The sequence below is a fragment of the Ipomoea nil genome, unplaced genomic scaffold (genome assembly GCF_001879475.1).
Source record: "Ipomoea nil cultivar Tokyo-kokei standard unplaced genomic scaffold, Asagao_1.1 scaffold3069, whole genome shotgun sequence".
Taxonomy (NCBI): Eukaryota; Viridiplantae; Streptophyta; class Magnoliopsida; order Solanales; family Convolvulaceae; genus Ipomoea; species Ipomoea nil.
The window spans coordinates 5,357,760-5,371,791 of NW_017619497.1; the positions used below are offsets into that span (position 1 = coordinate 5,357,760).

Here is a 14,032-nt window from a genome sequence, read left to right on the forward strand (position 1 = left end):
AAACTGTGCACTTGAAGGCAAAAGGGTTCACCTGAATGCTAAGTTTTTTTTTTTTTTTAATTTTAATTTTTACACAATAGTAAGACACACATACACTTTTAGATATTAAATTGAGCACTTGAAAGCATAAAGATGATCACTGGAAGGCAAGAGAGAGATGAAAAAAAAAAGGACACTAAAAGGGAAAATTCGAATGAAATTAATTATGCACTCTTAGAAAGGAAAACATGCACTTGAAGGCTACAAAACGTGCACTTGAAGGTCAAAAGATTTGCACTTAAAGGCACAAAGATGTGCACTCAAAATTGAAACTAAGTACTAAAATAAAAGTGATGCACTCGAAGAAGAAAAAATATGCACTTGAAGAAGGAAAAATGTGCACTCATAAACAAAACAGAAGCTGACTTATTTACTCAAAATTACAAATATGTCACCGCGTGTTTTTTAATTAAAATTCAATTTAGATTGCATCTAAATTGTCCTATTTTTTACCTGACTTTTTTATTTGATCCTTATTATATATATATATATATATATATATATATATATATATATATATATATATATATATGGTTGTGTTTTGGCATGCCTTTCCTGTTTTCTTTAGGAATACAAGGGGAACCATCTTCATGGTCAAGCTCCTCGCGCAGCGCGCTGCTCCCTATTTTCTACAAAAACGTCTGTGATGTCTTGATGCTTTGCTGTTGCCGTTCCGTTATATTGTCGATTGTTGCCATATATGTTTTTTTTTTTTTTTTTTATATATAACTCGGATTTCTTGATTTCACCTGATTGTTATTAACATTTTTGAATTAGAAGCAAAAACGTTTTTTTGTTGCCTTTACTTCTTTTTTTTTTTTTCAGTATATTTGATTTACTCTTTCAGTTTCATTTTACTTAGTATATTCATTTTACTTAGTATGTTTACTATTCATTGGTTAATTAGGATCTCAATCCGCATCTCATTTAAATATATACTATTTAGAGCAACCTCAACCAATTGTTGATAGACTGTTTACTTGGTAACTACATAGTTAAAAGTTCAATTCCCAGCAGAAACGGCCTATTGGCCTTCTTGGTTAAGATGATTTATCTTATTGTAGTCATTTGCCGACTAGGGTCACAAAACGAAGTTTATTAAATGCACACCTTCAGATAGTGATTGTGTGCACTGTTTCTCTTGTTAGTATTAAAAACAAAAAAGTAGCTATTTAATTTGAGGAATTGATGGTTAGTGAGTAGGAAAAGAAGGTACCATGCATGTTAATATGTTAAATATATTTATATAGAGGTTAACTTTTGTGTATAGTTTGACTTTCGAGTGGTAAGAATGGAATATCTACCCATATTTGGTCTTATTCTGACAAAAAATGAATTGTGTTAACCTAGCATGATCATGTTTAATTTTGTGTATAGTGTCATTTGTGTGTGTGTGTGTGTGTATAATATGGTGTTAATAGATGGTAGGTTTAATAAATTAAATCAAATAGTTCATTAATGTAGTCAAATTCACAGATATTTGGTCAAAACAGCATTAAAAAAACAAGGCAAATGAGTAAGGGGAAAAAAGAAAAAAAGAAAAAAAAAACCATTCAATATCATATCATAAGTTATGTTATGGCTGCAGTATTACTTAGTGGTTATAAAATTTAAATCGTATATGAAGATTATGAGTTTAGTTCTTATTAATATTTATATCGTTAATTTTGTTACACAATATTTTTTAATGTATTTTATTTCTCTTATATGATTTGTGTGATTATTAAATAAAAATAGTGTTTACCCAATATATATACACGCTCAAATAATAACTCTAATCTAAATTTCTCATCACTAAAAAATAAAACAAAACAAACAAAAAAAAAAAAAATTAACCCACTATAATTGTAATAATTACTCCTCCGTAAAATAGTATGAAAGTGGATAGCGCAGCATTCCAACTTTATAATTTTTAAACCCCAAATAAAATAAATTAATTAAAGATTTTATTTTGACTTCTACTACATGAACTCTTACAAACATTGATAAGTTATCTTCATTTCATACGTCCCAATAAATATGACTACATTAAAAATTGAGTTAATGCTCAAAATCGTCCTCGACTATAGTGGTTTTTCTCAATTTCGTCCTAAACGACTTTGGTGACCTAATATCGTCCCAGACTTTTGTGTTTCGCGCAATTTAGTCCCAGACTTTTGTATTTTTGCTCAATTTAGTCCCTCATTTGTTATTCTGTCCATTTGGTGTTAAATAAATACACAATTAAGTAATTTTAATATTGGCATCTCTTTACTCATAGACATGTGAACTGCGAAATTTCTTTTTTTTTTTTTTTTACGAATTACTCCCATAATTACTCATAAAACTGCGAATATAAAATTTGATTTGCAGGTACGGGAGTAATTCTGGGTGTAATTCGTACAAGAAAGAGGAATTTCGCACTTCACAAGTTGAAAATAAAGAGATATCAATATTGACATTACTAAATTGATTGTCCCTTTATTTAACACCAATTTGACAGAATAACAAATAGAGGACTAAATTGAGCGAAACACAAAAGTCTGGGACGATATTAGGTCACCAAAGTCGTTTAGGACGAAATTGAGAAAAACCACTATAGTTGAGGACGATTTTGGGTATTAACTCATTAAAAATTTGTGAGAGAGTAAGGAGAAGTTAATTTTGGGAGTCCAAGTAGTATATTTCCTTCAAGTATATACAAATTATACTATGGATAACTAACATTGTTAGTGTGGTGGTTTAGCACCTCATCCCTTAAGCATGAGGTTGGGGGTTCAATCCCCACCCATGTGAATGTGCACATCCCATTGGGACAACAAATTAATCTTCTGGCTATTGGTTGGAGGGATACCTTTAGACAACCAAAAAAAAATTATATTGTGGACCACAATTTACTTGCATTACATTTTTGGACAAGATTAAATTGTCTTAAAATTAAGAATATTTACCTGTAAATAAATTGAAGATATATAATATAGACATCTTCACCATGCACATCGATAAAAGGTATTACATTTTTAGACAAGATTAAATTATAATAAAATTAAAAATTCTACTACATGTACTTTCAAATCTTAATCTCCCAATTTTGCTCCCTGACGTGGCTAGTTTTGATAAGTTATTTTTTTTTATGTGAATTCCAATACAAGTGTTGCCATCAAGATTTTATGTGAGAGTAAAAAATGAGACTACATAACATTTTCCTAAAATTAATTAAATTGTAAAAGTAAAATTAGAAACATGATGACGTATAAAAATATAAAAGGCTGAAAAAGAAAAAAAAAAAAAAAAAAAAAAAAAAAAGAGGAATGGCGCCAAAAGTTGTCGTATCAGGAGAAAATAGGAGTTGGTGGGACCCAAATACCCAATACTTCGATTATTATGCCTTGTAGTGCATGCTATAAAAGTCCCTCCCTCGTATCCCTTACTTTAGTCTACTCTTTTCCCAGCTTCCATTTTCCTTTTTGACCAAGCACCTACTATCAGTAACCCACTCCCTCTCTCTTTATACTCTTTTCGATCCTCTCATCGCCTTTACCTCTCTCTTTATTATACACACTACACTCTATATGTATATACTTTAATTCAGGCCGCCCGCCTAGCAAATTAAACCTCTACATACATACATACACTTCACTATAATGAAGGAGAGCAGCTGGAAGAGGTTGTCGTCGCCGCCGTCTTCTTCGCCGCCGTGTGCGGCGTGCAAGCTCTTGCGGAGGAGGTGCGGCCCCGACTGCGTCTTCGCGCCATACTTCCCCGGCGACCAGCCTCATAAGTTCGCCAATGTGCACAAGGTCTTCGGAGCTAGCAATGTCAGCAAGATGTTACAGGTAATATATATATATATATATAAACTCAGTATAACAAAAAGCAATATATTCTCACTGTTATATTTTACTGGTCCAAATTACTATTCACTAGTGAAATGAATTATTTTTTATTTGCTTAATTTTGTTAGTTTTTTAATTGTTTTTAAATTTAATTTTTAATGTAGTTTCTAGATATATGATTTTTTTATATTAATATTAAATTTAATGGACAAATCTTATTAATTAAATTAGACATATAAAATGAGAAAAAAATGAGTATATAATTTTACTAATATTACTAGCATTTGTGTCAATTGACGCAATAAAAAATTCTTCTTTTTATTAAATGCCTAGAAAGTTAAGATTGACATTTAAAAGTATCTAACAACCATGCATATATGCTTTCTCACGTAATTTATAAAGTTTATCTAATTACGATATTATTCAATTTTCACATCAATTATGATCAGTCGAGTGGTGAATGTATTTAACTATTTCTTAGGTTCGTCATTTTTTTTTTTTTGAGTGAAGGTTCATTCATTTAATTGTTATGAAATGTGTGTTGCCTAACTATGGTTGACATTACCCGAGTTAGAAAACCAACCCAACTATTCTTCCCAAACTGAGTAATTAAGCATGTTGGCTAACTACTACACTCTTGACCATAGAATCCATTATTTAGTTGTACGTGATCATTATCCATAAGAAGTTAACAACATATAAACGCTACAATCATCAACTAACCCCAAGAAAAAAATTTCCATTTTCGTTGACAACACACATAACCAACATCCTCAGGTTTGACCACAATAAATACCGTAACAAAGAAAACAGGTAGCAATCCTTTGACCTCTGAAAGATTGCCACAACATCATATTATTGACTATTGACACTTATATAGGACAAAACTTTTTTTTGAAATCATATAGGACAAAACTTGATCTAACGACCATGTCACATTTTCTTCCGTTGCAACCCCATACACACTTCATGGTCATAGAGCCATATTACTAATGCTTTTTTAACTGACCAGAGAAATTTACCGTTACTATTTCAGGTTATATACTAAGTAAATTTTATTTTGTGATCGATCGGTAAAGTTAACTGACTGACTCAAATCAATAAGGGTAATAGGCCAGTAGAGCAGGAGTCGAACTTTTAACCTTATGGTTACTAAGTAAATTGATCAACTTGGCTAAGGGTGTCCCTCATATTACTAATGTTAATTAACATGACATGGTCTGATTAATCTTTAAAAACGGAATTATCATTATTTTTTTAAAATAAAATTATGATATGTGACAGGAGCTGCCGGAGGAGCAGAGGGGAGATGCGGTGAGCAGCATGGTATACGAGGCGAACGCCCGGGTGCGGGACCCGATATACGGGTGTGCCGGAGCCATATCATCTCTGCAGCAGCAGCTGGATGTGGTTCGGACCCAATTGGCCATGGCCCAGGCGGAGGTGGTCCACTTGCGAGTCCGGCAGGCCGCGGCCATGAGTTCCAGCCCACAGAACAGCGGCTCTCCCCCATCAATTGTTATGGGGTCGCAGCCCAGAGGGTACTTTGAGGTGGACACAGATGTGGTTGACCAGCCAGGCTACTTCTACTCATAGCTCATATTTTTGGTTTTATATATATATATATATACTACGTACTTGTTAAGAGGGAGAAGGTAATATTTTAGTAGCTGTTAAGAGCTTGAAGGTAATACTATTTATACTAGTATATAGTTTAGTATCGAAGCCCGACCGAACCGAGAGTTTAAGGTGTAATTTGGTGATAAATTACACCTGTTTTCTATCTAGTAGTAGACTCGAGTTCGAGTAGAGGCTTTATGGAAGGTAGGAGACTCTATCTCCAATCTTTCAATGTTGTTAAGCTATTGTCTACATATATATACATCTTTATATAAAATGTTGTTACTATATAAGAACATTATTAGTTCTTTTCCCTCTCTAGCCTTTTCAATTCCTTTTGCAACCAAAACTTATCTCGGTATTCATTCCTAGTAATATAAAACTAATTTGTAAAAGGCGTAAAGCACTCATCGAGCGGTGGATGGGCGTTTGCCTCTTTTTTTTGGTGTACCAATGATTTTCACTGTTGGACACAGTGGCTAATCTCATCGCTGAATTGTAGACACCTCTACAGAGTGAGACAACTGGACTTGAGGATTTAAAGCTACTCCATACCTAAAGTCAAGGATTAAACCCTTAACATTTGGTGAAACCCGACATTTGCTAGTCACCATAGTCACACTCAGACTTTCAGGAGCGAGTTATGCCCGAATGCTCTTTGGAACTATATTGGTGGTTAAGAATTTCTCACATTTTAATTGGCATAAGTTAGAGTAGAGACAAGAAGTTCAATAGGGTGTAGCTTAGTGTTCAAATTCAAAGAAAGGCATTGAATACTTATAATATCAGGTAAAAATATACAAACACAAGATTCATAAAATTCCCAACTCCTCCTTACAAACTCAAATTCAAGCTCCTTCCCACCACCTTGGTCCTCCATCAAATCAAATCCACGTTCCCAGTACCTAAATCACAAACAAAGTCAACTCAACTCAAACTTCTTGAAACCCTAAATCAGTCTAAATTGTTCATAGCTGACCAGCTCAAACTAAGAATTCAGAAAATGGATGTTTGGAGTGAGGTTTGATTGATACCTTAAGGAGGGAAGGAGGGATTTAGACATTAGGGTCAATGAGTTCGCCGGTGACTAACTCTCTGTAGGCAGCAACGGGCCAGATGAAGCCTCTCCAGACGAGCCTGTTGGCCAAAGGAACGTCGATGATGATCTCCTTCTGGGTCGGCTTCTTTTCATCCCTAATGGCGATCAGGTAGCTCCGACCAACCCACCCGATCCACCCTGCAATGTACAGGAAAAGGATCCCCGGCGTGATGAACTCTCCCCAGTGTCTCTGATCTCCGCTCACTATCAAGTGCGGCAGCCCGTCCGACCCGCACAGCAACCCTTGCTTCCCGTAGTTGTCGAACCTGCAATTTTCAATTTGGTATCAGAGTAGGTTGTGAAATATTAATTTGGTATCAGAGCTTAGGTTGTGAAATATAGTAGATTACCTGCGCTTGGTTTTCTCAATGGTTGCCTGGAGAGCGAGAGCAGGGGCGCTGTCGGGGGCGTACTTATTAATGGCGGTTTCAAGCTTCTTAATCTGCTGCTTCTCCCGCTTGGCGAACTGCTTGGACTCCTTGCATGGGGTGAGGCCGGCGATGTCGGCGGAGGCCGGGAGCACGGGCGCCGACAGGAGGACGGAGGAGAGCGCCAGGGCGGCGGAGAACGCCTTCAATGACGACGAGGACGACGACGACGGCTCTGAGCTTCCATTGTTAGAGGGAGCGGCGGAGCAGAGTATCGTGGCGGCCCTTGCCGGCTTTGTGATCAACTTGGATGTTGGACTGATGGGTTTGGAGAGATTTGTGGGAATTGTGAGTGACATTTTTGGGTTCTGAATTCTTCTTCTTCTTCTTCTCCTTCCCGGTTGAGTTGATCAAATGGATGGAGGAGTGTGGAGAGATGGTTTTTAGATTTGGGTGGAAGAAGATTGGTGGTGGAGGGTGAGGATAAGGTTACGAAAGAGTAAGAGAAGCTGAGTTGGAGAGCTGTGGTTGGACAGAAGTGTCTGCTTTGTGTGTTTTTCAGATTCTCACTGGTCACTACTCTATCTATTTGTGACAACAATTGGATAATATAAACACAGGATATTACAATCCTGTTCTCGTTGCATCCACGGTCACACTAAAATATATATCGTATTTGTAAAACAAGATTACACCTGTCCCACCTGTTTCAAGTTTAATTTAGTGGTATATCGTCACATGTGTTTACATGACCGATTTTATAAATTCAAATAATAGGTTGTAAAACTCTATAACTTAGGTCCAAAGTTAGGCCTCTAACCTGCAAATAGTCAAATACTATTTGAAAGTGTGCACTGAGTAAAACTTAGTTGATTAGTTTAATCAACAAGGCTTATATATCGCTCTGAGTATTTTAAACCATGTAACTACCAAGTTAACAACCTGACCAACTTATAAGTGATTGCTGCCAAGAGAGAGGGATCTTCATGTATTATATACTTGCATACTATTGTAATTTTACCTCACTAAAATAGAGTAAATACCCAAAATGGTCCCTCAACTATAGCTAAATTTACAAATTGGTCCTCGACTTTTAATTTCAACCAATTAAGTCCTTAACTTTGCAATTTTAATCCAATTTGGTCCTTTGTCTATTTGACCGTTTGTTGACTGCGTTTTTTTAGGATATATATGTAATTTCATGGTCCATCGTCGGTTTTTTAAGGTTCCAGTTGCATTTCTAGATCACACTGTTACATTTGAATCCATTGCCGACGCTGCACCCTATGCTGGAGAGATTATAGCTTTTGATAGATAGATCGCCGAAGTCCCTGGAGTGGCTCTTCGAGAAAGCCGTGACTCCAAGCGATGTAGGCAAGCTGAACCGGCTCAGGATCCCCAAGCAGCAAGCGGAGAAGCACTTCCCTCTCCGAAATGGCGCTGTCACCTCTAAGAGCGTTCTCTAAGCTGAACCGGCTCGTGATCCCCAAGCAACAAGTAGAGAAGCACTTCCCCTTCCGAAACAACGATGTCACCTCCAAGAGCGTTCTCTTGAACTTTGCACGTGAAACTTCATATATATCCTCAAAGATCGCGGTCAACAAACGGTCAAATAGATGGAGGACCAAATCGTGTCAAAATTGCAAATTTAAGGACTTAATTGGTTGAAATTGAAAGTCGGAGACCAATTTGTGAATTTAGCTATAGTCGATGGACCATTTTGGGTATTTACTCACTAAAATATAATACGGAGTAATAAAATCTCACATTTCTTATATTCTTGTCTCTCTATTATTGTTGTTTATTTAATATTGACAATAATAAAAATGTGATATTAAATCCCAGTAACATTATATAGGCATGCTACTAAGGCTGGAATTAACCCCGAAAGAGGAGAAATATAATTACAAGATGACATGGAATTGATGTAGAAAGAAAAAAATATGATTACATGGGTTGCAAGCTTGCAACCCTATCAAAAGGCTATTGCAGCCTTTTGTCCTTATTTTATGTTTTTATTTTTGGATTTTATTTATTTATTTTGTTTTGATGCGATGTGAAGGTGGATTCCTTTTGAAACTGAGAGAGTTTTACAATTGATGTAAGTAAAATAATAAAGGAATTGTAAATTTAGTAATGTGAAAGTAAGGCTCACTTTTAAAAATGAGAAAATATTGCGTGGATAAAGATAACCTAACACTCTAGTGCATCTCACACAATGTGTCAAATTGTCAATAGTTAATTGTGGCAATTATACCCTGCATCATAACCAAACTCATTGCTGTTAGGGCTAAAATCAAGATGCTTGTTTGAATTAAAGTTAATTTTAAGAGTAAAGTTATCTTTTTAGTTGTCAACTATTGTATAATTGTCACATTAAAATTTACTCTTTTCATTTGTATACCAACCCCAACAGAGTTTATGCAAAACACAAATGAAGGGAAGCTGAAAGACCATTACCATTAGATTTCCAGAAAACATGAATTAGTTCAATATGGCCTCTTATGACACAACTGAAATACAACCTCTCACCAACACAGAGATAAAAGAGTCAGAGTACTAAACCCAAATACACAAACTTCAGAAAGAAAAAAAAAAACTACAGAAATGACAAATGGCCACAAACACATGAACCCTAACCACGACATTCGAGTCCAAACCCCAACCTAAAATCGATACGATGCAAAAGACTAATCACCACTCCAACCTAAAATCAATACGATGCAAAACACTAATCACAATCAGGGGTCTCGACTTCAGCTTTCTCTTTCTCGGCATCCTGCACCTCCTTCTCGGTCTTCCTTCCTTTCTTCGATTTGTAGTACACGCTCATGAAGGTGCCCACGGCCTTATACTTGCGTCTGCAGTGCTCGTAGAGCCCAGCATCAAACATCCTCCAGAAGTTCTTCTCGGTCAACTCAGACACAGCATATTGTGGCTGGAAACCGTGGTTCTCAATCAACCACTCCTCCATTCGTTGCACAGCCAATGAACCATCAAACACTTCGCCTCTAAAGACGGAGGCAGGTGTATAGTAGACACCAACGTCAGTGTACATCTGAGCGTAATGTGTATCGCCCTGCCTGCGGTGCAGCTCAAATCCTGGCTCGGGGTACACCATGGTCTTGATCGGGAGCCTGTATAGTCTGTGTGGGCAAAGCCAAATCGGGTATACCTGAATTGAAGCAAAAGTATAAGATGATAGCTAAGTTTTGTTATTGTTAAGAGTCCACATTGATAAAATAAGAGAGAAAATATGGGTTTGGGTTTATAAGGTCATTGGTTGGATTCAATCTTTTAGTGCACCATAGCCCAGTTGAGTGACCCTGATCCAATCTTAGTTTATAACATGGTATCAGAGCACGGAACCGGATAGATTCAAATGGGAGTGTTAAGAGTCAATGTGTGGCCCGGTTAGACTAGCTAATTGGTTGGATTGGTTTGACCCATGTGCATTATAGCCCAGTTGAGTGACCCTGATCCAATCTTAGTTTATAACAGTTATAAAACGAAAAGGAATGCAGTAAAAACAGTACCTCCATCTCACGGTGAACCCACTCGAGAGCGTCTCCAACCTTGTAAAGAGGAACGAGCATATCCTGAATGACATGATTGTCGTGATAATAGTTCCTTATGGCCTCGCCTTGAGTAGCCTTGAGTAGAGAAACTTTCGGTGGCATCAACCACCCGAGAAGAAATCTAAACCACCACTGATCGGCGAATGGCAGGATGAGTTTACCTTCCCAGTACAGACATCTCGTATGCCTATGGTAGTATTCCCTGGTCGGGATGTACTCGACAAACTCGCCTTTCTTTAGCGCTGTTTGGGCGTGCTGGTAAAACCACGGTTTGTACCACCAACCAACGCAGTTAATCTTATTCCCCTTCTGTTTGGCCTCTTCTTTCGAAGCATATTTACCCGTCATGCACACAGCTTCGGTGGAAGTGTATACCATGGTTTCTACAAAGTCTGGAACTTTATCGGGATTGTCTTGATCTCCATCTCGGGGTGCAAATGAATCGATGTATGCTTGAGCAATCTCTTTCAGATTACCAACAACGGGTTTGTAAGTCAGTTTCATATATTCCTTAATTGGTATAAGCTTGATCTCAGCTGCAACGAGAAGCCCCAAAGTACCCTGAGACCAGGGAACGGCATAGAAAAGGTCAGAATATTCATTGTCCTTTGTAGCCCGAACTAACTCTCCGTCCGCTAGAACAATCTCGTATGCCACAACAGTGTCAGAAAACAGTCCATATATGTGCGAGCTACCCTCGATACCGTACCCGTTAATCAGACCGCCAACTGTCAGGTCATCGAGCTCGGCAACAACCGCAAGGGAAACATTCAACGGGACAGTCGCCCTACTGATTTGGCCCATATTCACCAAAGGCTCAACTCGGGCAACCATCCTTTCGGTGTCGATATCGAGGATGTTCCTGAACGCGGAAAGATCGACTTCGAAATGGCGGGCACGCTTATAGTCTACATTACGCATCCCAACAGCAACCCAGGGCTTTCGAGCTGTGCAGACAAGACCATCCTTAGACGCATTCCTTTCTTTCAAACGCTTCATAACCTTCTTAACATTTTCATCGTGTTCCTTCTGTCTTTTCTTGAAAGACTTGCACTCGGATTTCATATCCCCGACATAGATCGCAAAGTAGTACAAGAAAGAGAAGGGAAGGACAACAAATATGACAACGATCCATCGGAACTGAACCAGGATGTCAACCAACCCTTTCTTTCTCTTCGGACGAAGAGGGGCCTCAAGGTCCGACATTGCGGGGAATTGTGATGCCTGCACAGCAACAACAAAGATAATCAGGAAACTATGTTAAGCATTGAAGATTTAAACCCCAAATTCAAAGAAATTGAGATAAAGTAGGAAATAAGGAATTAAACATTTATTGAAGGTTGCAAGGCAAAGTTTGAAACTTTAGCTCAATTTCCAAAAGATTGTTAGGGTCGAAACCATTACCCTAAACCCTAAACCATCAACCACTACCCGAAAGTGTGCACTGGATCGCTCCCTTGGGAGTCGAACTTGTAACCCAGTGGTTACCAAGTCAACAGCCTTACGAACTTCGTTGGGGTGGGGTGGGGCCCACAATAAACTGTTTTAGTACATGCACAATGTGATTTTCTAGTTGGATCATAGTGTATTCACATTTAAGTTACTAGTTCTACCAAACCCAAAAGAAATAACAAAGTTCCAGTTCCACCTAGTTTAGTACATGGATCTGGAACAATGGGAACAATCTTGAACAGCAAATATACAGGAGAAACAAAACATGAAACCTTGTTCTTCTGCAATGATTGTACCACAATATTATTTTTGTTTTGAGAGATAAGCTAGTAGGTAGAACCAGATATTTAAATGAACATCTCATTCAAGGTGATCTAGTAGGTAAAAACTTCAGATTTCACTGGGGCCATCAACTGGGTTTGTGGGCCCAATCACATGGCTATGTCAAGGAAGGAAAAAAAACCATGTCCAATCAAATCATTGTGGTGGAAAACAGCCTAGATCTGGGTAAATTTTGGGTCACCAATTTGAATAATGCCCACAAATTTGTCTTAAACAGCAATGCTACACAACACAAAGATAACAAGCTAAAGGTAGGAAACAAACACAACCTTATTTAGTACCTGTGAAATAGTTTTCTTAAGAAACAAATCAACTCTTGAAACCAAATAAAGCAACACATTTGAAAAAGATGGAACACCCACTACATTTTAATTTTATAACACAAAGCACTTTCGTCTTAAACTCCATGCTTTCACCCACACTTTATCCAGTTTTACTTTATTTATCAAAGCAGAAGGCGACGAATGCACCATAAACCAGGCCCCAAACATGCACAAATTCAGATCTAAACTTTACACGAACCAAATTAATACACTGAATAGCTTATAGGGACTAGCATTTCGCAGATCTACTCCCCACATGGCCACAAACGCCATGCATCAGATTACACATATAGGCATAAAGAAAAGGAAAAAACTTGAGGACCATTCAAACTAAAAACACATACCCACTGCTAAAAGACTAATCTTTCTGCTAAACCCAGAAATCCCTTTCAAATATAATCAAAACCCAGGACGAAAACGTCAAACTTCAAGTCAAGAACGAGAAATGAGCAACACATTTAAGCCATGAACCTTCAAGCATCAACGAAAGTGAGCACAGAAATCAGAATCTTATGAGTTGAATTGAAGGAGTGATTGGTGAGAACTGAGAATACCTGAGAAAAAAACAGTGGACCGGCGAGTGTGGTGGACAGTGGAGAAAAATAACCCAAAGACAGACGGGGAAAATGACTCAGCAGCCAACACTTTTATACTACATCGCAGCTGGATATTTTGCCTATGCATTTATCGAAAGGTGCATAATTACTAATTTATTTACTCTGTGTTCTAAGAATATTGTCCTTTTCTATTAAGGTATATTTAATATTTTTATTTTTATCCATAATAATCATTGTATTTATGGAAAAATAACAACAAATTGAAACATCGTAATCGTAATATATTAATAGTAAATAATGACTAAATATTACGGAGTACTTATTTAGTTATTTATTTTTATTTTACTTTCTAATTTTTACTACCTATTGGTGTAAATTGTCATATATAATAATGAAAATTGCTCAATGTATATGGATTAGAGCATCCACACTTTTAGGAAGTATTTTTTTCCACTATTTGAGTTCCTATTTCGCACGAACGATGTTGATATTAACTTAGAAAATATGTGATTGAACAAAAAATCTGAACTAGATTAAATATCTCTTTATAAAGTATAGGCATAATGACTATTAAATTTAAAAAAAAATCAACTATTTTTAATCACATTAAAAGAGGTAAAAAGTGTGACTTTTAAAATTGTGCTGGATCTCTTGTTATGGTTTTAATTTATTTAAATAAATGTTCCCCGTACCGATTCCTTTTAGACTTTAGTTATTAAATTGATTCTTATCCGGTGTCAAATACTTTATGATAAAAGAAAATTTAAAAGAGAAGAAAAAGAAATCGTATAACAAATGGGAATTTTATATTACATACTTCGTATGGGCAGATAAAATGA

General features: G+C 36.8%; 3 protein-coding genes across 3 annotated transcripts; 1 reads left to right on the forward strand and 2 right to left on the reverse strand.

Annotated features, from left to right (window-relative positions):
• Positions 1–3,448: 3,448 nt before the first annotated feature.
• LOC109164994 (LOB domain-containing protein 4-like) lies at positions 3,449–5,749 on the forward strand. Its single transcript, XM_019313569.1, has 2 exons — positions 3,449–3,854; positions 5,139–5,749. Exons 1-2 carry the CDS (start codon positions 3,663–3,665, stop codon positions 5,448–5,450), a joined length of 504 nt encoding a protein of 167 aa, XP_019169114.1. The 5' UTR covers positions 3,449–3,662; the 3' UTR covers positions 5,451–5,749.
• A 468-nt stretch (positions 5,750–6,217) lies between these two features.
• On the reverse strand, positions 6,218–7,514 carry LOC109164992 (photosystem I reaction center subunit III, chloroplastic). The gene is made up of 3 exons (XM_019313567.1): positions 6,924–7,514; positions 6,509–6,839; positions 6,218–6,379 (listed from the first exon to the last, which is right to left on the reverse strand). The coding sequence occupies exons 1-2, from the start codon at positions 7,298–7,300 to the stop codon at positions 6,530–6,532; spliced, it is 687 nt and encodes a 228-aa protein (XP_019169112.1). The 5' UTR covers positions 7,301–7,514; the 3' UTR covers positions 6,218–6,379; positions 6,509–6,529.
• A 1,862-nt stretch (positions 7,515–9,376) lies between these two features.
• Positions 9,377–13,323, reverse strand: LOC109164986 (delta(24)-sterol reductase). The gene is made up of 3 exons (XM_019313559.1): positions 13,191–13,323; positions 10,478–11,743; positions 9,377–10,116 (listed from the first exon to the last, which is right to left on the reverse strand). The coding sequence occupies exons 2-3, from the start codon at positions 11,723–11,725 to the stop codon at positions 9,673–9,675; spliced, it is 1,692 nt and encodes a 563-aa protein (XP_019169104.1). The 5' UTR covers positions 11,726–11,743; positions 13,191–13,323; the 3' UTR covers positions 9,377–9,672.
• Between the last annotated feature and the right edge of the window lie 709 nt (positions 13,324–14,032).